This window comes from Camelus dromedarius, chromosome 1, assembly GCF_036321535.1.
Source record: "Camelus dromedarius isolate mCamDro1 chromosome 1, mCamDro1.pat, whole genome shotgun sequence".
Classification (NCBI taxonomy): domain Eukaryota; kingdom Metazoa; phylum Chordata; class Mammalia; order Artiodactyla; family Camelidae; genus Camelus; species Camelus dromedarius.
Window position 1 is genome coordinate 88,499,407 of NC_087436.1, and position 27,117 is coordinate 88,526,523.

At 37.7% G+C, this 27,117-nt stretch overlaps 1 protein-coding gene across 5 annotated transcripts in view; it reads left to right on the plus strand.

Moving 5' to 3' along the window:
• The window catches only part of TXK (TXK tyrosine kinase), a 59,029-nt gene that overhangs the window by 13,674 nt on the left and 18,238 nt on the right, over window positions 1–27,117 (plus strand). For 2 of the 5 annotated variants that reach the window (XM_064486849.1, XM_064486852.1), the window contains exons 2-8: window positions 3,932–3,986; window positions 5,200–5,302; window positions 5,988–6,193; window positions 8,793–8,858; window positions 14,469–14,523; window positions 21,142–21,221; window positions 22,163–22,290. In XM_064486849.1, coding sequence (XP_064342919.1) covers window positions 3,932–3,986; window positions 5,200–5,302; window positions 5,988–6,193; window positions 8,793–8,858; window positions 14,469–14,523; window positions 21,142–21,221; window positions 22,163–22,290 — 693 coding nt within the window. Of the gene's footprint in view, window positions 1–3,839; window positions 3,987–5,199; window positions 5,303–5,987; window positions 6,194–8,792; window positions 8,859–14,468; window positions 14,524–21,141; window positions 21,222–22,162; window positions 22,291–27,117 lie in introns of all 5 variants that reach the window. The other 3 variants (XM_010992861.3, XM_064486863.1, XM_064486866.1) reach the window with 3 other exon arrangements.

Consider the following 27,117-nt stretch of genomic DNA (forward strand, 5'->3'; position numbering starts at 1 on the left):
CAGCAGTGGGAGCAGAGATTAATCTTTGCCTGGGCTTGAACCGGAATTGTATCTCCAGGATAGAAATGAGATGTGTACCACTGGACCAGCAACATGTCTGTAGCCCAAAGACTGAGCAATGGCCATGTCCAAATCAGAGAAAGGCAAATAACTAATGCATGAATCTAGGTTTTGAAGGTTACTTCTGTGAAAGGAAAGGGGACCAATATATATTGATTGCTGTGCTGGAAATCTTTATTTTCATCCACCCTATTCTACCCAGGAAGGATGACCTGTAGGGATTAAATGTGGTAGCCAGCCTCCATGATGGCTCAGCGAGTCCAGCCTCTGATATTCATTCTTATCCACCCTGTACTCTACCCTGGAAAAGCAGGCTGTAGGGCTTGGTTCAATAAGCTTCCAAGCCCTCTGGCTTCTGTTTGCATTACACGCATGGGGAGCCCTGGAAGGAAGTTGTGGGGGCCTTGAGCTGGCCGTGTCCCTCAACAGCAGATCATTGCTCCTGTAAAGTGGTCTCTGCTCTACTTAACTCTCTCTCACTTTCCTGATCCTTTTGGACCCAGGGATGGTGACAGTTCCACCATGGTGGGACCCAGGCTTCTGCACATTCTTTATGGTTACTTTACCCTCTTCCACACCTTTGTAATTAGTCTCTTTGTAAATAAACCCTTTAAAAATTATTCAAATTTAAGTATGTCATGTTTTGTGTTGGAGCCCTGACACTGATACAGTCATTGGTATCAGAAGTGGCTTTGGGAAACAGAGTTGAAATTGGATCTGGGATTTATTTGGTCATATAGTTAGAGGTCCAGCCTTATTGCTGGGAGGAATATTATCAATTATCAATCAATTACCAATTGTCAATCACTCACGTTATCACTGGTGCCTGGGATGAAGGGCAAAATGTTGGCTTTATGAGGCTTCTAAAAGTCCCAATATGAGAACACAGCACAGACCTCCAGAAATTTGGAGCTGTGACTTGAGCCTGTGCTGATAACTATTTTTGACTGGGAAAAGTAGTTCCTGGCTTGCTACTGGTGAAGACTGAATGCTTCATCCACGGACCGTGAAATATTTATGCGATCCAAACTGCCTGTCGTGAGCTGAGTGTTACCTGATTCACTGAACCAAGAAACTGGGCATGCACAGCAGTAACCCATCATAATTTGGGAGTGGTATACATGAGAGTGAGCCCAAGAAAACTTCATGAGCAGGCTTCATGTTCACGTGGCTCCCGTTCCTCCTTCTCCTTCCACTCACACCAGAGGCCCCAAGAGGAATTTCCCATTGGGGCTGATTTACAGATAGATCTGCATCCTGAGTCCACATGAACAGGAAATTAACAGCCATTGTACTATGACCCCTTTCAGAGGTAGCCTGAAAGATTGTGTTAAAAAGAAATTCTTTCTGTACTTCAAGAAGTACAGCAGTTTGTTCACTTCATTAGGGAAAATAATCTGAGGCACTGATCTACGGTGACTCATAGGCAATGGCAAAGAAGTTGGCCTGCTGGTCGTGAATGTGGAAAGAACAAGACTGGGAGACTGGTGAAAGATCTGGCGGAGAGGAATGTGCTTGAAACTCTTGGATGGGGAGAGAATGAGAAGATGTAACCAAAAGTCTCCAAGATGATCCATCTTGTGGAGTCAGTTAACCTTTTCTTAGTTCCACTGGTCCTTGCTCAGTGGTTCTCTGAATACTCTTACCACGTGTCCCGTAACTCAGAAGCAGCTGGCTTGCTAGGACAGAGGAGTGGCCTGTTAAAGGCTCAATTCCTGTGACATCGGGGAGACGACATCTTGCAAAGTGGGAGTGGTGTCCTCTAGGATGCAATAAATGTCTTAAGCCAGCAGCAAATATGGTGCTGTTCCCATACAGCAGGATGCGTGAGTCTGGGAACAAAAGAGTAGAGACTAGAGTGGCCCCTCTCACTACCTAATAACCCACTGGAATATTGTTACGCTGTTTCCCTGTGACCTTGGTTTGCTGAATGTGGAGAGTCCAGTGCCGAACAGAAGAGTCATTTCCTTAGGGAATGTTGGAAGTTGAGGCTGCCCTCTAACCATTTTGGGATTCCTTGTGTCACTGAATTGATAGGCACAGGAAGGGGTCAGGGTAGCCAGGATGAGTATCCTGATTCCCAAGAAGGAATTGGGTTCATTCTTCCTGATGAGGACAAAAAGGGCTTTGAAACTCAGGGAATTCACTCGCTTTACTTCTTAAAATTCATAATAGTCCTGGTCAGTGGAAAATTCTAACAACCCCATTAAGATAAGATCAGCTATGGACCCAGATCCCTCAGGAATGAACATTTGGGCAATTCCATCAGATAAAGCACCCCCTGAAGCCAGAGTGTTGGCAGAGGCAAGGGGGAACAAGTAATGAGTGGTGACAGAGGGCATCTGTGATCAACTGTGGACTCAGGACAGCTATAGAGGTGGGAATTGTAGCAGCTATGTTTTATATTTCTCTTCTTTTCTCCTCATTTCCTTCTCTATCTTACTTAGGAATCCTAATGGTGGTTAATGTACCAGGTTTCAGGTGGGAGTATGATCAAATTGACATCACCTGGTGATACTATAGTACCTGATGGGACTCCATTGCATCCCCTTTTCTGGGGAGAGTGGATGCGGAGGGGTAGATTGTACTGGGGTCTTTTGTTTGCACCCCTCTTCTGTGTTCCAGAACTTTAGGGAAAATATCTAATCTAATCTTCTCAACAACCCTATAATGATAATAATATTTTTGGTTACTCTTATTGTTCTAGGTGCTTTATATGAATTCATTCAGTTAATGTTCACAGAAGCCTTATATACTAAGTATCCTATTATTCCCATTTTACAGATGAGGAAACTTAAGCACAGAATAGTTAAATAACTTATTTAACCCACAAAGTTGGAGATTAACATCTGCCCTTTAATAGCTTCTCAAAGCGGGTAGGTATGATTATCTTGTTTTTACAGATAGGACGACAAAGACTTAGAGAAGTAAAGGGACTTATCTCAGATATAGTTGGTTCCCCTGCCCCCTAGCTAGAATTCACACCCAGATCTTTCTAACCTCAAAGCTAACACTCATATCTAATGTACTCTGCTTCCTTAATAATACTTCCTTTCCAGGTATCAGTATGAGAAAGAACTGACGGTGAAATACAGATTCTAGGAACATAAAACGTCCTTTTGATAAAGCCAAATTTTATTTATAGCTTAAAAAAGGGCAAATGATCGATCTTAAACAAAGATTAAGCTTGACAATAAAAGTGTAAACATGACTAGGATTTACTAGCTAGCTAATGCTTTCTTTAAATATTCAGTTTATGTTTGGCCCTATTCCATAGAAAATTTGAGAGCCCAAAAGGTAGAAATATATTTTTATACATAAAATGTAAAAATAAAATAAATATGGTAAATTATATTATTATATATTATATTATGCTAAATGCATTATAAATATATTAAATATTATATTTAATATATTTGTATTATTTTGTATAAATATATATATTAAAAATATTTTTGAAGAAATGTGATGGACCTAATTCAAAATCCCTGCTAATAAACTTTCAAGAACATTGCTTTTGGAATCATATTCTTTCGATGTTTGTTAGCAAGTCCTGATCAGGGTAGAGGAGGCTGCAGTGGTCATTTCTCACTCACTGACTGAGGAAATGCATGAAACCAGACCCGGGGAGAAACGCCTGAGAAGGGAAACCGCAGTGGCCAGGGTGCCAGTAACTTATTTTTGTGTTAGTGACAACTTTCTATCTTCTACTAGTGAGGAAGGGCATGGTCAAGACTTTGCATCTGCTTTAGAAAAATTTCTATCCCCCCTGCCCTCAGGGATTTCCTCCTTTGGAATAGCACCACCAGCCTCATCTATCCAATGTCATGGACTCATGATTTCTAACGGTTGAGAATGATCTGCTTTTCAGATAATACCATCCAATCAATTTTCTGTTGCTGCTGTTGCTGTTCTGTGCAGAAGCGGTAAGTCTGTTTCCGAGGGCAACTCCTTGGAAATTAATTCATTCCGTTTCTTTGTCTGTCAGGTCTCCATGTCTCTTTGTATCTGCTGTTCCCTTTGCCTGGGAAACCTGTCTCCCATTTTCTCCCTGTTTTTTTTTTTCCCTTGGTGGGGGGAGATAATTAGGTTTATTTATTTGTTTATTATTATTTTTAATGGAGGTACTGGGGATTGAGCCCAGGACCTCGTGCATGATAAGCACTCACTCTACCACTGAGCTGTACCCTTCCCATTTTCTTGCTGTTGAATGCACATTCATTTAAAGCTAGCTATAGGTCAAAGTGTCAGGTCTGTGATCCTTCCTTGATCCTCTTGGATTTAACTACTCCTTCTGTGGTGTATTCAAAGCATGCAGCTTGGTTCTTTATTTCATATTTATTTCATAATATTTCATAAATATTTCATATTTATTTCATGTTTATGTCTGTGTTTCACTCTGTAATTATTACCCTTTAAGGGCAAGAATCCTGTCTTATGTATTTGAGTATCTCCCCAAAACCATCAGTGTGTTTTACACTTTGGTGCCCAGCAAAGGATGTATAAGGATAAAATCCAGGGCACCATGATGGTAGTATCAGCCAGCATTGAGTGGGAGTGTCTTATGTGTCAGACTATGCTAGGAAGTTTGCTTTTTCTAGCTCAAGTAACTCTCAAAACCACTCATGCTTTTTTACAATCCCCGTTATACAGGTGGGGAAATTGAAGCTTAGAGAGGTGACATTGCTTACCCAAGGCCACACTATGAAATGGTAGATCTGGGATTCAAACTCATGTTCTTAATCACTCCACCGTGCCCACTTGAAACAGTAGATACCATCGAATGAGGTGATGCCTGTAAAATGATCAACACTGTGTCTGACACAGAGGAAGGTCTTCACATCATGATTATAGTTTTATGCCCCTAATATGCCCCAGATTCTGTACTGAGCATGTGACATGTGTTTTCTTAATTTTATTTCATAACAACTTTATATACTCTTAGCATCTCTAGTTCCCAGATAAGAAAAATGAAGTTCTGAAAGGTAGTAACTTGCCCAAGGAAATGGAGTTAGGAAGTCTTCTAAATAAAAAAGCAGTAGGAAGGAGATTTTCCCACTAGTTTGTGATAATCTAGTAGATTTATAGACAATTTGGGTCCAAATGATCATTTGTAACATGATTACTCTTCAATGTCAGACAAGTGAGGACACAAATAAGCCTGAGCAAGGATGAAGAACTTTCCGAAAAATACACACAGCGTCGCAGACCATGGTTCAGTGGATTGCCAAGTAAGAAGCAAGTGAGTATCGTTTTGATGAGGCAGAAGGGCTAGAGGAAGGTGGCATTTTTAGGGTCTGTGCTTCATGAGGTACTGTTTGCTGCACTGCCTGGAACCTAGTATCATGCTTGGCACATAATAAGCTATCAAAAAACATTTAGTGAATCAATGTCCTAGAAAAAAAGTGAAAGAAAAAAAGGCCAGTTAAAATAGCCTACTCTCCTACATTTTGGCAGAACTGGAAATAGGAAAAAAAAATATATTCTGGCTACTGCCATTTTGAAGCCAGGAGTAATTTTCTGTTCAGTGTTGGAGAATCCGTTTCCTTGGGAAGTGTGATAAACCGAAACACAAGCTTACAGTACATGAAAGGGAAGAGCTGTTTTTCTGTTTCCAAGAGAGGAAAGTCCTTAAAGTGTAACTATTAAGGAGATAAAATTTTAAGAATTGTGAGATGAAAAAAAAATCAATGCAATGCTGGCAAGAGAATTTGTGATCTTGAGAGTTTACAAAATGATGAGTGTGTGGCTGGACTGAAAGGCTGTTTTAGAGTTAGTCATTTCCTACGTTTATCCCGCCCTGGCTTCTGTTTTGGTGCAGTTGGGTAGGAGAATGAAGCAGCAGGCAAACAGCCTATATATGCCTCTTCTTATTTAGTACAGATTACTGAAACAAATTACAGCGACTCACTCCTTAGTTCTTACAGTCCAACAGTGGCCGTGTGCAACCATCAAAACGCAAGCCGCTGCCTCCCCTCCCGCCATCTGAGGTTGCTGAAGAGAGGATCCAAGTCAAGGCACTGTATGATTATCTGCCCAGAGAGCCCTATGATTTAGCGTTAAAGAGAGCAGAGGAGTACCTGATACTGGAGAAGTATAATCCTCACTGGTGGAAGGCCAGAGACCGCCTGGGGTAAGACTGGTGGCTTGGTCTTTACCAAATCTCTCCTCTTTCGTTCTCTAAAGACTTTTGAAGCATAAAGTAGTGGTTTATTTTCTCCAGGTGTATAACTTTTCCTTGTAAATGAAATAGAACCCATTCCCACACCTCCCCATCTGTATGAGAGAGCATTTTTGCACCATGATTTCAGGCAGACTCTCAGAACTGGGCACACGTGGGTTTATATCCTGATGTTGCCAGGTACTTCTGTGTGTCCTTGGGCAAGTCACTCACTCTCTCTGAGTCTTCTTTCTCCCCTTGCCTTCTTTCTTCTTTCTTTCTGTCTGTCTGTCTTTCTGTCTTTCTTTCTTTCTTTCTTTCTTTCTTTCTTTCTTTCTTTCTTTCTTTCTTTCTTTCTTTCTTTCTTTCTTTCCTTCCTTCCTTCCTCAGGTATAAATGACATATAATATTACATTAGTTTCAAGTGTACAATATAATGATTCAGTATTTGAATATACTGTGAAATAATCACTACAAGTCTAGTTAACACCCATCACCATACATAGCTACAATTTTTTTTTTCTTGTGATGAGAACTTTTAAGATTTACTCTCTTAGCAACTTTCAAACATGCAATACAGTACTATTAACTATAGTCACCATGCTATACGTTATATCTCCAGGACTTATTCTTAACTGGAAGTTTATACCTTTTGACCCCATTCACCCATTCATCCTCCACCTACCCCCTGCCTCTGGCAACCACCAGTCTGTTCTTTGTATCTATGAGCTTGTTTGTTTGTTTTTTCAATTTTTAATTTTTTTTTTTGGATTCCACATGTAAGTGAATATGGTATTTGTCCTTCTCAGTCTGATTTATTTCATTTAGCATAATGCCCTCAAGGTCAATGTTGTTGCACATGACAATACTTCATTCTTTTTATGGCCAAATAATATTCCATTGTAGATATATGTACCACATTTTCTTTATCCACTCATCCATCCATAGACACTTGGATTGTTTCCATATCTTGGCTATTGTAAATAGTGCTGCAATGGGTGCATATATCTTTTTGAGTTAGTGTTTTCATTTTCTTCAGATAAATACCCAGAAGTGGAACTCCTGGATCATATGGTAGTTCTATTTTTAGTAAGTTTTTGTTTCTTTATTTGTAAAATGTGGGAAAAAATTCCTACCGTATAGATTCTTATTCTGATTTATGCTTTCTTTGGGAATTTGACGTTTTTCCTGTTAAGCTCCAAGGTAGAAACAGAAACAGAATTGTACTCATTTTCATATTTCTACAATAACTAATTTTGGAAATAAACATTGCAATAGTTGCTGTATCAAGTTGGAGGAAAAAAGACCCTGGGATGCAAAAAAACTTCATTTCAGCTGCAATATATTGTTACTTCCAGACTGGAGTCTTGGGTAGAGAAGAATTCTGAGGAGTATCTGAGCTTTCTAGGAGAGAATCCTGGCATTGATTTCTGATCCTTGTCAAGATTTGGAGATTATAAGTATCTAAGCATTTGAAGTACAGACATCCCTCTTTCTTTATGTTTTCTTGATGATTTGGCTCTTTTACCAGTTCTTTGTTGAGATTCAACATGTGATGGAGACCTTTCAGTGGGAAAAGAGGTATTAGGAGGTTCAGGGCTGTGTAATTAGTTACTCCTGCAGGTGGCCTATTGGCATGACTCGGACTTTAAAAAAACCCCAGTTTTTAACTTCAAAGCTAATAAGTGAATATTCTTTTTAAAAATAATATTCAAACAAGATAATTAATGCCAAAATTCTGTTTTGCTACACTTCCAAACCCAGTCTCTTTCCCCAAAGTAAGCACCATTATTCCTTTAGTTAGTACCCATCCAGGTTATTTTAAACACACTCTCATGCATGTATTGAAATATATGATATTGTTTGCAGATCTGACTGACCTAAATCTTACCATATTTTATGCATTGCTCTGCAACTTGCTTGTGTTCCTCAACAACATGTCTTGGAGATGTTTTCATGATTTTAAATTTCAGATTTTACTGATGAAGGTATAGGAAGAGAAACCCCTCCCCTGCCAATTAGTGTGTAAATGGATATATTTCCCTTCAATAGCAATTTTGCCATGTCTACTGAAAGCTGTACATATTCTGTGACCTGCAATTTCCCTGCTTGGTATCCGTCTTAGAGAAATACTCTTGCTTGTACACAAGAAGGCATGTTCAAGTATTTTTTAAATAGCATTGCTGTAATAGGGGTGTGACTAAACTAAAATATTTCATGGAATATTCTGTAGCAATTAGAGTTAAGTCAATATCTTTGTAATAAGATGTCTTTTTAATCTAGACACTGTGATGTGCTAGTGATCACAAATGCCTGTTATCCTCTTTGCAAAGATTTTCATGTCACAAAACATCTTGAACTACTCATATTGTAACTCAGAAACTTAGTATTTCTCATGCAGAGATTTTAGTTGAATGTTGAAATGAAAAAAGCTTTTTTCTTCTTTCAACAATTTAAGTGGTCAAATGAATCGATTTCCCCCCACGTCCTTTAGGTGTTTAAAAGGATTGTTGCCACAATAATGCCACAAATGTGCCAAGCGTTTTGATTTTTGCTTTGTCTTTTGTTGTAGGAATGAAGGCTTAATTCCAAGCAACTATGTGACTGAAAACAAACCAACTAATTTAGAAATATATGAGTAAGTTTCCTCCAAAATATGTCCTATGGTTGATCTATGAAAATCAAGTACATTTGGGCAGCTTGTAAGTATAGATGCTGGTTTTGGTCTGTGAAAGGAAAAGAAAGTAACACATTTGGCAACTTTAGCTTAAGAGTTCTTTGATCCTTATAATGGTTGATTCAGAAACTTCTTTTCTTAAAATTACTTTTGTTTTGCTTTGTGTGGCCATTTTTTAAAAAATTGTAACAGTGACAGCGTGAAACCAGTCATCTTGCACTTATTTTACTGTATGTCCTACATGGAAAAGTTATTATTTTAAAAATGACATAATTTGTTAAATGAGTGGGAAATCGGACTTAATATATAGACAGATTACTGTATTTTGGCTCATGTTTTGAAATGTTTTGGAAATCGCTGAAGATGAGAAGTAGGCTAATGCTGTGGTTTGGAAGAAATTTGGTATGTTCACTAGAGTTCTGCTTAGAAGTTCATTTTTGTTACACTTAACCGATTTGGAAGATGGAGTTCTTAGCAATCTCTTCCTTAGCCTCTCATTCTGCAGATCAGAAACTAAGGCTGAGATATTAAGGTGCAAGTAGGGAGTGGCAGAGCTGGGAGTGGTCCTCGTCTTTTATAAATTTAGGTTCGCAGTTTGAGCACTGGAGGACCTGCTCCCTGCTTAGATACTTGTTTTGCAGTTAGCGTGTGTTCCAGCAGAGGTGGTAGGTGATGCGAGTTGAGGCATTAGGACAGGTGCTTCTCCGAGAACCAGGCAAATTGAGCAAGTTGAGCAAACTGAGCCCCGCCTTGGTCTGCCTTGCGGCTAATTTGAGCCCACCTGCAGGCCAGACTCAACATATCCCTCTCCTAAAACAATCCAATTCTAAAAGCCTTAGTGAAAAATGTAGACTGTATTGGAGGGGAAGGAGGTGACCGCAGGATCCATGACACATCTACATAACTTTACCGGACCTCCCAGTGTGCTCTTTCTGTTCTGTCTCCCAAGTCACTCCCCTTAGCTCCACCACAGGGTCTCTCCTCTCTTTCCTTCTTCACTCAGCTTGTCATGCCCGTCTCTTGACCTGTGTCATTTAACTCTGCTCAGAAATTCCCGTCTCCACTCAGTAAAACAAAGCCCCCCAGTGGGTGAACCCACCTTCCTTAGCAAACAGTTGCACAACGACCTCCAGTTACAGAGGCAAGCCCCTTGGGGGTCTTACTCCTAGCCCCAGCTGAAGCAGCCCAGCACAAACAGGTCTCTTTCAGGGCCAGGTCAGGGGAGGTTTTGTTTGAAAAATCTGCTAAGAAAAATCAGAAAAATAAGACTCCCCCCAAACCCATCATAACCCCAGTTTGGATTTTCTAAGCGATTAAAGATCTGTGTGAAGGAACCTAACGCAGTGCCTGGTGGTTAGTGAGTGGACGCTTACTAAGCAGCAATGCTGCTTTCTTTCCTTTCACTAGGAATTAATTCTCCTTGCTTCCCCTGTTTAGACTGGGCTTGGAGTTTGTCTCTCACCAGTTGCTTACACTGTAGATATTGGATCATGAATTAAACTACTCTGAGGTTCGAATTATTATCTCATTTCGTCGGCCTGGATTTATGTATCTTTAAAAGTCATCTTCTAGGGAAGGGTAGGGTATAACTTTGTGGTAGAGCGCATGCTTAGCATGCATGAGGTCCTAGGTTCAATCCCCAGGACCTCCATTTAAATGAATAACTAGATAAATAAATAAATAGATAGATAAATAAGTAAAAGTCATTGTCTTTGATGACTCCAATTATGAAAAGACTAATTTTTAGTTTTATTGCTGTTTCTTTAAAGAAGGGTTTATTAAAATATAGATATAATAATTATCAATATAAATCACTAAAATTCATCAACCCTATGCCGAGCATTGTTCTAATGACCGTATAGAGATTACTGCCCTGTGTTGAAGTGGAGTGGCATGGGCTTATAAATCAGAGACATCTGGGTTCAAGTTCAGCAGCATCACTGACTAATGGTTTGGCTCTGGGCAAAGTTATTTTACTGTCTCTAAACCTCTGAATGATCCGAAAACTGGGGACAATAATGCCTGTCTCATTCAGTGCATAGTAACTGGTCAGTACATTCTAGCAATGATTATTTCCTTGAACTGTGAAACTAACAAGGAAGGGCATTTATAGTTTGGTCCAGCTTGCTTAGTATTACAGGTGTGCTACATTCATAGTTACTTCTGCCCCCCAGTCACTTTATTTGTTCAATCTTTCTTATTGTATGCTTAGAGTGTACCAGATGTTAGCTGTTCTGGGCATTAGAAATAGAGTACAGAGAAGCAGTCTCTGTCTTCATGGAACTTATAGCTTCATGGGGAAATAGACATTAAACAACCCCAAATTCACAAATAAATAGATAATTGTAAGTTGTGGTGGTATGAAGGAACGCTGTGGGACACAAGGAGAAAGCAGCAGGGAAGGGGCTGTGATTTGGAAGAGGGTGTTGGGTGGGAGGAGCTCTTTCTAAGGAAGTGACTTGAGGGCCAAAGAGGACAGGAGAGAGTTAGGGGGCCGATAGGGGAAGGAGTGCTCTGTGCATGTGGGCTTCTGACGTCTCGAGGGAGTTTTTATACATAGGAATATTTATGGCTCCTTTGGTTTGAAATTAATATCCAAATTATCAACATTATAGTATAAAAACCTAGTTTTCAGTAAGCCTTCAAATTTAACTTGTAAATCTTGATATACTGTTTATAAATCTAAAAAAATAAGAATGATCACTTTAATTCATACTCAACATAGGAAATGTCCTTAAACAATCAGTCTTATTTATAAGTTCAGTTAATTAAATTTCCTGAAACATTTAACTTCCATTAATAAATGGAATACATTCAGTTTTCTTTTTAAGTGCTTCACATGCCTGAGGGGCAAATCTGCAGTTGTAACAGCTCTTTGTAAGCCCTTACATGATCCTGGAAATGTAATAAATTAAACATATATGTGTGGTAAATCAAATTCTCTTAACTGTGCAAATGTCATTTTAAAAATTAGTTAAATCTTCTTAAACTTCAAATAAGTTTAAGATTAATTATAAATTTAAAATCAAAGACAAAAACCTGATATGCTAGATTCTTTTAAAATTATAGATATCTAAAATAGCAAACATTGATTATTCTGAGCTATGGAAGTATGAGTCTGATTTATCTCGTTGTCTCTATGCTGCATGCTTAATCTTTTCAGGGTTAGGAAGTCACTTACTAAAGCTGATTTGCCTTCCCAGATCTATTAGGGTCTCCAGGTCTAAAACTCAAGACCATAACTTATTGATCTGTTACTTATTGATCAGAAACCTAAGACTGGGACATGGAACTTGAGGCTTACATATATATAGGATGATTGTACCCAACCACAGTTGGACATGCTGGATTTTTTTTTTTAATATGTTGTTAGAAGCCCCACCCCAATCCTGTCTACATCATTCAGTGTTAGTTTAATGATCAGTGTTGTCTTGGTAAAAGAGAGCCTTACCTCTCTGAAAAAACAAACCAAAACAAAACAACTCTTCTAACTTTTACCCTTTGATTTAAATAGATAAAATTCTGAAATACCATGCCCCCAGCCTCCTCTAAATTGCATTCTTCCTATCTTTTTCTGCCTTACATATATTATGATAATAATGCAGATGGAGTTCTGCGTTATTTTAAAGGATCTTTAATTCATCATATGTTTCTTTTTTAATATCATCAATTGTAAGGTGATGTTCAAATTTTTTTATAATTGAAGTATAGTTGATTTACATCATCATTTACTTCTATCTGGCTCTTTTGTTACTACTTTAAAGTCATTCTAAGCATGACTTCCTCATGGATGGACTCAATTTACATTTAAACAAAATTAATATATTTACTTATATCATTTATCACTATAATAAATACATACAAAGCAACAAAATTAATACCAACACATTTTTTTATTTAGAAAAAAATCAATTTATGTTAATTTTTCCCTTTTTTGCATATCATTATGCAGTCTTGGCTTTTTAGCATCCATATTTCACAATGTAGCCAGTGAGGGGTGCCCTTTAAACTAATTCCTTGTGTCTTTAATTCTGCTTCATTTATTTTGAAAGAATTTCTTCTTTCTGTAACAAGAGGTCTCAGACTCATCTTGAAATTTCCTCCCACAATATGAATATTCATTAAAAAGTACTGAGTGATATTCACGGGTTAGCATCATAGCTACTCTTATCCCATTAGCGACAGGTGGCTGTATTACTCCAGAATCACCTGTCATCATCCTCTATTCTCTGTGGTTCATCTTTTTAAAAGTCCATTTTCAATTTGAGGACATTAGTATTTTTAAAACCTGACCATTCTAATTCAGTGGCAGCTTTCTGCTATGAATGGAGAGGGGAAGTCCACGTGATAAGATAGGTTCCATTCTCAAGGGCAGGTATGAGTTTCATTTAGCCATCATCTGGCCCACCCACCTGACTTAATGCATGGTTATATACGCATTCTTCCTTCCGCTGTCCACGCAAACAGTATTTCTGGTAATGTTAGATTAACTCCTTTTAAAAATCTTGTTTTGAAATGAAAGCTCTTCCATTTTTCTTTCTCTCTCCTTTGTTTTACTATTTCCTGTCTTTCCTGTGCAACATTTGCTCACTGATGTGTTGTCATATCAAGCCATATACTTTAATTACAGTGTTACTTAATTATGATTATTGTGTCTAGCTCCAGTGTTCTAAAGTCATTTAATGACATGTTTCTTTTTTTTTTAACATTTTTTTTGATTTATAATCATTTTACAATGTTGTGTCAAATTCCAGTGTAGAGCACAATTTTTCAGTTACCCATGAACATATATATATTCATTGTCACATTTTTTTCTCTGTGAGCTACCGTAAGATCGTGTAAATATTTCCCTGTGCTTTACAGTATAATCTTGTTTATCTAATAATGACTTGTGTCATGCAGAAGTAACAGCAAGACTGGAGGCAGAGTAGGACTTGGAATTTGAGTGAGGAAAGAATTCCAGTGTGACCAAACTTAGTGATAAGGGGAGACCAAGGAACCAGATGGGGCCTGAGATGGAGTGGGGCAGGGTTATTTACATGTTGGTTGTTCCATTTACTCTACTGAACCTCTAACTTTACTGCAAGGTAACATAGTTAGCAGAGTCAAAGATGTTAGCATGACTTTAATTTCAGAAAGGTACATAGCACATATCAAAGCATGCAAATAAGATGTTCCTGAGAGGAAAGAATTTTTTAGTTTGTTTAACCAAAGCTGTGGTTATTGAAGTGTGTGTTGAAGATGATGACTTCTTAACCACATACTTTTCATGGAAATTTTCAGGAGGTTAAATCATTCAAAATTATATACTAAGTGTGTGTCATAAAGTTGAATTGAGCTATGATAGAATAAACAGGATAATGGCTTGCAATTAATAAAACTGTATTAAACTAAATTAATTGGCACATAATAGTATATTATTGTGTATCTGAATTAAAAATCACTCCATTTTGTAAAATCAGTTCTGGAATGAGTTCTTAAAAATGAAGGAAATGAAGCAGGCTTTTTTTTTTTTTTTCTGGAAAGAAATGGAATATAAAATTAAAAAAATTTTTTTTATTGCTTTTACAGGTGGTACCATAAAAATATTACCAGAAATCAGGCAGAACGTCTTTTGAGACAAGAGGTAATTCAGTTTATTCATGAATAAATTTGTGAATATTTTCAAATTTTCTGAGAGGTACATTATTAAGACTATATAACTAAAAAAGTCTTATTGCTTTCTGTTTTTTTCAATTCTAAATATTATTACAACTTCATCTCTACTAAACATTTTCTAATAAGCTGTAAATTAGGTGTATTTATATCAGATCATGTTTTCCACTGATTTTAACCATAATGTCAGGAATGTCTTTCTCTTGAAGTGATTTTAACTCTAACATGCTAAAACTCTTTCATTCATTCCAAAATGTTCTGCCAGAAGTCTTTCTTTGAATTGCCCGTTCACCTTTGCAACAGTGCCAATCCAATATACACTCTGTCCTTCTGAGCTTAGCTCAGATTCATGAAAACACAGATCTAGAAAAATACATGGGGCTGTACTTCCGTTCTTTGGGAACGAAAGAAAGAGTGGAGTAGCCAAAATATCAAACGTAGGTCAAAACTGCTCATTTAGGTCAAAACAAAACAAAACAGCTTATAGTTTAAATTTCCAACTGATGATAAATATCAACTGTGGGTGAATGTAGAGTCAAAACTAGAAAGTAGGTGAGAAGAATGTGTGTCGTTATGACCTGATGTCGGATGTTGAGGAAATCTAGAAATATGAGAGAGAAAGAATCAGTTCTGTAACTAAAAACTCAGCGCCAGTAATGGCTCGGGATACGGGAAGTTCCAATTGATAGCTGGGGGAGTGGCCGTGCACGAAGGACACAGAGCCAGCCTCAGGTGGTGGAGGGGTTGGAGGTGGAGGTCAGGCCTGGCCTCACTGGCTGTGGGGAAGTGGAGCCTGGTGGCAAATGTGTGTCTGCTTGGCATGATGACATTACGTATTAGTAGTTCAGAATGGATGATGATGTCATGACACGCAGGCGGAACTGGAGAAGGGAAGTCGACAAGTAGGTCCACAGTAAGCAGCTGGTCACAGGTAATATGACCCGAATCACTGGATGGGGCGGGTTTTGCATGAGAGATTCTGCATCTGACTGGGGGCCAGAGCACGGCGAGGTCTGATCTCCCTACAAAAACTAGAACTGGGAATTTTAGGAAACCCTTTCAGACCCACAATCCAGGTATTACCAGTCGTGATATTTTGCCATAACACTCTTTAACCAAATAAAACATTCCAGATACAGCTGAAGCCCACCCCTCCCTCTTCTTTTTGGTCCTCACTCATCAGAGGCAACCACAGTAGAAGGGTGTGTCCCCATTTTGCCTGAGTGTTTGTATTTTTATCACATAAATGTGCATAAACAATGTGTTATTTTATCTGTTTTAACATTTGACATAAGGGAGATCATATATATGTTGATTTTTTTAGTTAAACATTGTATTTTCAACGTAATTCATGTGAGTACGTATGGGTCAAACACGTTCCTTTAACTACTGCGTAATATTTTGTTATCTGAGTGTATGAAAATGTATCCATTTCACTATAAACATTCAAATTGTTTCTGATTTCTTACTTTTACAAACAGTGCTGCAAAGAACTTCCTTACCCATGTCATTTTGTACACAAGGGCAAATGGTTCTTTCAGCTCTGCCCCGCAAATGGAACAGTCTGGTGGGAGGGTATGTGCAGCTTTAACATTACTAGATACTGTACGTTCAAATCATGATTCAGAGTACTTGTACTAATTTATACTCTTACAGGGAATGAAAATATTTGTTCTCTACATTCTTGCCAATAGGTAGTTTCCACACTTATTTTTTTTCCAATTCACTTTTTTTAATTATCTTGTCAAATGTACATTTCCTTGGTAAACAGCTCAGTGGAGTAATTTTTCACGTGTCTTTTGGCCACTTGTGCTGCCTCTGCTGTTACATACCTGTTAATATCCTTTGCTCATCTTTCTGTAGTGTGTTTGCTTTTTCAAACTGATTAATGTCTATTTTAAAGACATTTTCTGAATATTAATCTTTCATCAGTTATATGTTACAAGTATTTTTTTTTGGTCTCTGGATTTTTATAAAACTTTTTTTTTACAGAATTTTAAAAAGTTAATGTTAAATTTCTCAATATTTTCCTATATGATCTCTGCTTTTGTTTGTTTTATTTACTATAAGAAATTCTTCTCTCTCCTGAAGTAATAAAGGGATTTTCTATTTTCCTTTAAATGTTTTAAAAATTTGCTTTTCACATTTAGGTCTTTAATCCCTCTGAAGAGTGTGTGTATGTGATATATTAAAATATACATATTTTTCCTGTATATCTTAAAATAGTTTTTGTAATTTACATATTTTCTAATTTTATTTTAAAAAATATGTCTGGGTTAAATCCTACTTGGTTCTGAGACATTAAAAATATATATTGCTGGTTTGGGTTTCCAAATATTTTATTTAGCATTTGTTCTGTTATGTTCAGAGTGAGCCTGGTTTTTAATTTTGTTTCCTTTGTCTAGTTTTAGTATAAAGTCTATACTAGCATCATAAAATGAGTTGGAATGTGGGGGTTTTAATCTCTTTTTCCAATTTCTGGCATAGTTTGTATTAGACAGAAATTATTTGTTCCTTGAAAATCAGCTATATCTTTCATAAAATAGTCTGGCATGCCATGTTTTCAAACAGATAGCTATTTGACTACTGATTTAATTTCCTTTTCTTTTTTGAGATACTTTTTGGAGATAACATATTTACTTAAAGAATTGCCTATTTTATATTTATTTTCAAACTTATTGCATAAATTATTCATAGAAGTCTCATAATTTTATTTATTTCATATTTCAGTAGCCAATATGTTCATATGGCTCAAAAATCAAAAGGTTTTTGAAGTTTTCTTTCATCATTGTCCCCAACCCATCAATTCCCCTCCCTATAGATGAACTATTATTATTAGTTTATTTTGTATCCTTTCAGAGATATTTATTACCAATACAAGAGATATTTATTATATATACATTTTCTTGTGTTATTTTTACACAAATGGTAACATGATATATGTACTCTCTGACCTTACTTTTTCACTTAATGGTATATATTGGGAGTCTTTCCACATTAGTACACAAAAAGTATCCTAATTCATTTTACACCTGCATGGTATTTCTTAGTGTGGATGTATCACAGTTTAATTAACCAATCCTTCATTACAGAAATTTAAGTAGCATATACTCTTTTGTTATTAAAACAGTGCTTCCATGGGTAACCAGTACATACATCTTTTCCCATTTATGTGAGTATTTGTAGGGTAAATCCCCAAGGGTAGAAATTCTGGGTCAAAAGCAGTGTACATTTCTAATTTTTAAGGTATTAAAACGCCCTCTGTAAGGGTTGTACCAATTTATATATCTACTAGACATGTAAGAGAGTGCTTATTTTCCCACAGTCATTCCAGTTAAGTGTTTTAATGAAACATTTGGAACTTTGCTCTCTGACACCTCATTCTCAGGGTGGATTTAATCTGCTTTTCTCTTATTCTGGGAATGTTAAGCCTCTTTTTCTGTATTAAAGTCTATGCATTCGTATTTCCTTTTCTGTAGCGGTCCATCTCCTTTGCAACAATTTTATGGCATTTTTGATGCTTTTTCTCATAATCTGTAGGACCTATGTAGCTACGTTAAGGAAATTAGCTCTTCGTGATGTGTGGCAGCATTTTCCCCAGTTTATGAATTCTCTCTCTCTCTCTTTTTTTTTTTTTTTTTGCCATGAATAGTATTTGAATTTTATATATTGGAATTTTTAAGACAATTTTTTTAAAGACGTTAGGGTTTGTTATCAGGTTAGAATTACTTCTCTACTCCAAGTTTATAAAAGATTTCCCATGTTCTTTGATTACTTTAGTGGTTTTATTTTTTCACACAGGCATGTTTGATCCATTTGTAATTTTTCCTATTATAATGGGTGAGGTTTCGACCCAAGTTAAGTTTTTTCCTCACCAAGTGTTCTTTTCTGTGTTGATTTGAGTTGCCACTTTCATCGTAAACACAAACAACCTATACCTGGGCTTTCTACTTGGTTTCGTTGATCAGCCTGTGTATTCATGTTCTGCCATTATATTGTTTTAAATACTAACACTTTCTTTGATGTGGCTATCCTCCCTTCTTCATTTGTTTTTTTAGAAACATTCTGGATATACATATATATATTCCACATGAACTTCAGAATTACTCTGCCTAGTTTAAAAAAAAAACATTCCAGTTGATTGCATTAAATTTACAGATTTATTTAGAGAATATTGTTTATGCATTATAAATCAATGGGGTTTGGAACCAATTTGTTTTAGGACCGATATATTAATTATCCCTATAGAAAAAATTAAAATTAGATCCCTACCTCAAACTAAAATAAATCTTAGATGGGCTGAAGACCTAATAAGAAAAAGCAGATGCTTTTGTATTTTTCAGGGTGTTTTAAGGTTTTCTTCATTTAGCTCTTGCACATGTATTTTTAAGTTGATTTTAAGGTATTTTATCTTTTTGTTCTTATTATAAGTAGGTATATCTTGTTTTTACATTTGAAAGATCTTGATTTCTGTGAATTAATTTTGTAACTGACAACTTTGGTAAATTCAAAATTTTTTGTAGTAGTTTTTCAGTCGATTCTCTTCGGTTTTGGGTACATCATCTTATCAGCAACACAGTGATTATTTCAACACTCTTTTACATTTTTAACACGTTTCTAATGTCTGCCTCTCATTTAATTGCATTGGCTGGTATCTCAAAACAGTGTTAAGTACCAGTGCTGACAGTGGGTGTTCCTTTTTTCCTGATTTTAGTTGAAATTACTTCCACATAAAGCATAACACTGGACTTGGGACTAAAGTAAATAATGGTTATGGTGTTCAGGAAGTACACGTATATTCCCATCTTACCCAGAATTTTAAACCCTGGTATTAGAAGTTGAAATTTATCAAATGCTTTTTCAATATCTATGGAGATAGTCATAGGATTTTTTTCTAGAATTTTTAATATGATGTATCATATTAATAAAATCCCTAATATTAGATTACATTTGCATTCCTGTACATGATCTCTCTTGGTCACAGTGTATTGTTCTTTTTTCATGCTGCTGGATTCTGTTGGTTACTATTTAGTTAGGAGTTTTGCGTTGATACGGGAGAGACTGGTTGGTAGTTTTCCCTTTTGTGCGCTGTCTGTGCTGTGTTGTTGGTATTAATGTTAAGCTCACTTTGTATAATTTAGAAGTTTTTCTTCTTTCCATGTGCTCTGGATCATTTAATCAGTCTCTCTATGATTTCTTTAAGATTTAGTAACATCACAATGCAACTGTAGTGCTTTTTAATTTTGCAGCTCTTTAAAAACTTTATCCATTTTTCAGTTCCATAGATCCATTCAACGTCTGGCTCTTCTGGAATCAATTTTGATAAATTTTGTGTTTTGCCTGCTAATTACCCATTTTATTCAAGTTTTCACATTTATTGCACAGAGTCAAGGAGATTTTTAAATTTTTTTCTGGATCATTGTGACTTATTTTTTCATAGATTTATCCCATTATTTATTGATTAGGTTAATTAACAGTTTACCTATTTTATTGATTTTCCCTAGACCAGCAAATTTTGAATTTAATCATTAGCTTTATTATATTCTTATTTTTATCATTTATTTTTTTCTGCTTTTGTCTGTATTAATTCTTTTCTTCTACCTTACTTGGGTTTACTTTATAATTCCTAACTTCTTCAGATGGATACACTTATTTTGTATTCCTTTTGTTTATTGATATAATGACTATGATTTTTTTTAGATTTTTTTTTTTTTTGATAGAGGTACTGAAGATTGAACCCAGGACCTCGTGTATGCTAAGCAGGTGCTCTACCACTGAGCTATTACCCTCCCCCTGAGATATTTTCCTCTTCATGAGTGTAAGCACACTTAATAAAGGTGAAACATTTTTTTTTTTTACAATGTCAAACAAACCAACCAAACAAAACAGTCCAACCTTCAAGCTTATTTGAAAGCAATTCACAGCGTTATTGGTGTTTCCCAGAACACGGCAATGGAGGGGGGGTCCAACTGATAACCTAACATCAAATTTATTATAATAGTCTTCCCTCTTGCCATTTCTCATTCTGCCTTTCCCTACCTACCCCTGGAGCAAGTGAAATGTCTCTCCTTACTCTTCTCTCCAGACTCACCCAAGTTTATTCTCTTTCCATCCATACCATGAACTTTGGTCTTTTTTCCCACTCCTCCTCTCTCCAGATGTATTTCTCCCTGCCTCCCTCACCCACACTTGCCATGTTGTGTCTTTTCCTCTAAAGAACAACCCTGCCAGTCTGTCTCAGAGTTCTCATATTCATCACCTATTTTTATCTATTATCTTTATCAGTATAACAAAAATAACTAAATGGTGGGGTACAAGGTTGTCAGATGCAGAACTCTTCTTAGAAAAATCAGGAGCAAAAATGTTTTAAATACTCACACATTACAAATCCTTGTCCCAATTATATTTTATTTTATGGGTATTACATGTAAACCTATAAAGATTTGAGATGAGATTGTGTGTACTTGTAAAAACTGTATCATCCTTTTATAGTAAGTTAGTATAGCTTTGGTTTTCATTATTGAGATGTAGGTTTACCTTTCTTCCTAAGAAGGAATAACCTTGTACAATGAATGAATTTGCTTTGCAGTCTAAAGAAGGTGCATTTATTGTCAGAGATTCAAGACATTTGGGATCCTACACCATTTCTGTGTTTATAAAGGCTAGGAGGTAAGCAATTGTGATTTTGGTCACTTTAGAAATAACTGTTCCTGGTACAGTGTTTGTTGTGGAGATACCATCACGTAGAGAATGTAAATAAGAGTGTAATATAGAAAATTACTGGCCTGGAAGTTGGGTCAAATAATCGTTTCCAGTCGTATCCCTAACAAGCTCTGTGTGTGACTTTGGATAAGTCACTTTCTCTCGTCTTCTTTTCTCAACCATCACGCGAGGAGCTTTGATTAGTTGTATTCGGCACCAGGGGTGCTTTCCTCGTAGCCCCGGTACCTGGGGTTTTCCTGCAGAGAGTGCCCCTGCACTCAGAAAGCTTCCTGTTTCTTCCTGCCTGAGGATGTTCTCTGGCTGTGGGAGCTCGTGGAGCCCAGGGGTGGACTAGAAGTACCTGAGAGTTAGCATCCTAGGAGTGACTCTCCATCCTTAAGGAGTGGAGGGTAAGTCCCTCAGCCCCTTTGCACTTTAGTGGGGTGACTCCGAGGTGTGTTCCCCGAACTCTCATCACTTCCTGGAGGGATTAAGCCCCAGTTGCCCGTAGCAGACCTGCTCCTCCATACACCCTGTACTGGTTCCCCCCTTCTTTGTCTTACATCTCCTCGCATCTCTTACAGTGCATTTGTTCATTCACTGAACCGATATTTAATATTCAGTGAATACTTACAAGTGTCCATTATGAGGTCTACTTTTTTGGACACTAGACTTAACCACCAAGACCACTTTGGTTGAAGCTATATTTGAACCTAAGGCCCCGACACGATAGCTGAGGAACTTCCCCGGGGCGGTGAGGCGCCTGTGGAGTTTAATCCAGTCTCCTCTTCAGCGCGCAGTGTTGCTAGGGTGCACGTTTTGGAGGTGGAGTCCTGTCGCTTAATGCACCGACTTAGTTCCCAAGTGATCTTTTGCTTGTTGACAAACTCATGTTTTATTGATTGTAGAAGCATGGAGGCCACCATCAAACATTATCAGATTAAAAGGAATGACTCTGGGCAGTGGTACGTGGCTGAAAGGCACCTCTTTCAATCAGTCCCTGAGCTGATCTGGTATCACCAACACAACGCAGCCGGTACGTCGGGAACTTCAGGTGGGGAGAGCTGGGGCGCCGGGCCCCAGACAGGCAACGCATCTTTGGTCAGAGACTTAACAGGAGCAAATAACCCTGCAAAAATGTTCAAGAGCTTGAAATACAACCTGTCTTCTGAGCGATTCTCTTCCCTGTTGCTGCTTTTTTCTTTTCCTAGTCAGGGGGCGAGAGGTAGGCTGACTTTTTACATTTCTGCCAGGTTAGAAAAATGATCGATGACAGAGAAGCAAAAGGCCATTTAATCATGATGCATTTGCCCTTGAAATTTACATGGAGTGAAATATAATACAATTTCAAATGTCCTAAAGAATCATACTTTTTTCTCTTTGCTCTGATAAATTTGCTCTCTGCTTTACACAGTTGCATTAGCAAATTACCCTTAAATCTCTTGTTCTCTGTTCTTTCTTGCTTGGAGAACAGAAGAAGTTATACAAGACAGAGCCTTTCACAGTGACAGTTTGACTTGAGTATACCAGAGGCATATTTACCTATTTACATATTTATAATTACCATTTTTGCAAACCTACCATCTATGGAAAAGATTTAGGATTCCAGAAGGTTCCACCACATTTACAGTCACAGCTCTGGCCTTCAGCCCTCCTCTAACCTGTACTGGATTGCTTTGAGCCCATGGGGGAATCTTTTTACCTCAGCATTGTCGCATTTGGAACCCACTGCAATTTTCATATTGTTTTGACTTCTTGCCATGCAGTACTTTAAAAAATTTTTCTCGTGAAAAAGTGTAATGACAAAAAAAAAAAACCACACCCTTTTGGAAAGCGGCCACTTTTCCATTGCACTGGTTCTAAACATCAGGAATACATCCAAGGAAATTTTTAGCCACTTGTTGGATGCGTCCACATGGGTATTCCCGGTGTTCACTGGGAGTTGGGTTACAGAGGAAGTGGCGACATGTCTAAGCAGGGCCAGTGAGGACGCATTTGTGGTTAGACATAGAAACCCGTAGAATTAGGAGATCAGCGCTGACTTGTCTTCACACTCTTCTTTCCCGCTCCTTCAAAGAGAAAATTTAAGAAACAGATGGTTATGGTGTGAGGTTAAAAGAATACTGACGTAGATCAGGAGGTGCTGGCACGAAAAGATGTTAGTGATATGTTGTTTAGTAAAGAAAAAAATGTAAAGCAGTACATTTATAGTCCTGCTTTAGCAAAATAAATACTTACATCGACACATTCAGGTGTGCATAGAAAACCTCTGTTAAAAGTGTAGGTAATATTTAGACGAATAAGATTATAGCAGACTACAAAGTGTTCATGTTTACCTCTGGGGACTGAGACTGGGAATAAGGAAGCTTTTGTTTTCTACTTTATAGATTGCTCTTGGGCTTTTAAATTACGAAATAGATAAATTATTCTTATAATGTGCAATATACCACACAAGTAATTTTTAAAATATAAGCTCAATCAGGCAATAAGAAAAATGAAAAACAGGGTTGAAAACTTACAACTGTGGCTGCTGTTTATTAGGGAGAAAAGAGAGCAGAAAAGAGATAAGACACAGAGGAAGAGGGATGGTCAGAGGAAAGACATGGACCCAGAAGAGCAGATGTGTATTGAAGACTCACTTTGAGCCAGCCCCTGCTCTGAGTGCTTTTGTGTACATTTGCGTATCTAATCTTCAGAGAGATCCTGTGAGGGGGATGCTGTCGATATCTCTGTCTCACAGATGAGGAAACCGAGGCATGAGTTGTGCTCAAGGTCACACAGTTAATAAGTATTTGCGCTGAGATTTAACTAGGAGAAATCTTTGAAACCAATGCAGTCATCGAACCCACCAGCTCCAGAGTCTGTGTTTAATGCCTGTTGTCTCCTCTAGAAAGAGGCAAATTACATCATTGGAGGGTCCAGTTTAGAAGACGCTGTAAATTGAAACCCATGACCACCCTGTCTTCTTTTTGACTTCTGGTCGCTTTAGCTCATGACAGCTCATCTCCTTACCAGTAGTGAGGACCATGCAAAGAGTGACATTTTTTTTTTTTTCTGTTAGAGAGATGGACTATCATGAAACCATTGGTAGTAATTCACAGAATAAAAATGTTTGGCAAACACCAACTTTGAAGTGAGAGGAAAGTGTTAGGGTCTTAAGGAAATTCTCATTATGTTCTGTATCTGGATCATATGTTACAGACACCAGCTCCATAAGGGCTCAGCTAGGTCTTCAGAGTCACTGGTCAGCATCCTTTCCTGTTTTCTGTTCAAACTTTTATCATTCTCCTCAAGACCCCCTTGACAGTGTTATCCACTGCCCTGTCAGCAAATTGCCTCGCTGTCTACTTCAATAAGAAAACTGAAGTCTAAGAGGTACAAACTATTACATATAAAATAAGCTACAAGGATATATTATACAACACCAGGAAAATAGCCAGTGTTTTATGATAACTATAAATGGAGTACAACCATTAAACATTGTGAATCACTGTATTGTACACCTGTAACTTATATGATATTGTACATCAACTATACTTCAATTTAAAAAATTAAATTAAATTAAAATAAAATTGGAGTCACCTATGTCAGGCACATCCTCCTGCCCCCACGCTCTCACCCTCTCCTCCCCTCCAGGAGTGGAGGGGCCAAGCCTGTGCTTTTTTTTTTTTTTTTTAAAGGTTTACTAATTTATTTATTTGTTGGAGGAGGGACTGGGGATTGAACCCAGGACCCTCATGAATGCTAAGCACGCGCTCTACCTCTTGAGCTGTACCAACCTCCCCGCCAAGCCTGTGCTTATTCCCACCACTCCTCTCCTGTTGGGACCGCCCACCACCCACTCTTTCTTTCTCTCCTGTATCTCTTCCATTTCTTCTGCCTTTCTCCCTTTAGTCTGTAAACTTAGTACAAAAATGAAAACAAAGCTCTCCCTTGGTCCTTTCCTCCTTCAGACATTGCTCTTTTAAATCACACTTTTGGAAAAATGTGTCCACATGCACTCTCTTCACTTCCTCACTTTCCATTTGTTTTTGAAACACCTGCCATCTGGCTTCTGCCTCCATTGCCCTGTGTTTTACCAATGACCCCCATACAGTGATGCTTTCTGCTTCTCGCACTTGCAGGTACTCTCTGCTACTTTTGGCAGTGGCATCTCTTGAACTTCCCTGCTCCCTAGATGTTTGACACCACCCTTTCTGATTCTCTAACTCAGATCATTCCTCATGGGTCTTACCAATGGGTCCTGCTTCTACTCTTGCTTAAACATTGGTGTTCCTCAGGCATCCATCCCTGATCACTTTTCTTTTTACCCTAGACATATCTCTTTGCATAATTATTCTGCCTGGTAGACACAGACCCTGCAGTCCCAAAGGCCATGAACTTCAATGATGAAATGAAACTCTTTATCTAATAAATACCATGGCTTTCCTTCTAAACCTACTCTTCCTGTTGTCTGTCTCGGGTAATCATACAGGAGCTGGCAACATGGGAATCACAATAGATGCTTCCATTCCCCTTAATAGATAACTTCTGATTAATAATCAAGTGCAATTAATTTCATATCTTAAATATGTCTCATGTAGGTCCCTGCCTCTCGCTGCCTACTGGTGCCCCCCTAATAATTGCTCACCTGGACAATTGCAGTGGCCTCTTAACCGATCTTGTCTTCTCTGATGTTGACTTCCTCTCAATCCATCATTCATACTGATTCCAGAATGATCTACCAAAAATGTAAATCTGAACAAACCACTCCCCTATTTGAGTTCTTGTGCCCCAGAGCACCTTGTGGTCACCATCACAGGACTTACTCCATTTATATTGAAATGACCTGCCTCTCTCTCCCTGTCTTTCCTCACTGAGATGGAGCCCCGGTGGGCAGAGTCCTCTTTTTCCTCATCTTTGGTCCTCTGGAATCTTTGGGATCAACCTAGAAGAGCATCTTGCTCACAATGGGCACTTAATTATGCTCCTTTCTGTTCTTATACCGGCCAGGCTTGTTTCTGTCTTCCAGCCTTTGCACATGTTGTTCCACCTGCCTGGAATGCTTTTCCTCCTGATCTTTGTCGGATGGCTCCTTGTCAATCAATGTCAGCATAGCTGTCATCTTGTCAGAAAGGTCTTCCGTGAGCACTTGTTCTAAATAAGCTCTATTTTATGTACTTTGCTTGCACTCATCATCTTCTGCTTTTCCTTGTGTGTGCATGTCCTTCTTTATTTTCTCTTTCTCCACTGGAATATATACTCCATGAGAGTAGGGACCATCACTGTCTTACTCACTGCTGTCTCCTGCCATCTAGATAATGCTTGGCACAAAGCAGGCTTTCAATAAATATTAGTTGAAGAAATACTCAAGGCTTGTTGAACAAAACTGAAATTGACTATATAGACTACTACATGTTGACCCAATGAAAAGATTAAAAGATTTAAAGCATTTACCATGCTATTAAAAAAAACTGTTCTCAAAGAGAAGGGTGGGCAAATGGGTGCACTTAAACATTGTTGGTCGTTAAATGAAATTAGTACAAACCTTATAGACACCCTTTGATCAGGAAAACACATTTTAAGGAATTTGTCCTGAGGCAATAATTTGAGAGGCACATCCAAATGGATATTTAAGAACTTATAGCATATTTTACAACAGTGAAATCTTGGAAATAACTAAGTTCTATTTATAGTCATTGACATATATCAATTACATGTTGAGTGTAAAAAGCTTATAGCAAAACATTTACATTTCTGTGAAATGTATTTTATGCATCTATGCTTTCAAATAAACATACAGAGATTTTTGCAAAGATGTTCACCAAAATGATAACAATGTATCTCTGGATGCTAAGATTTTATAAGGGACTCTTTATTTTAT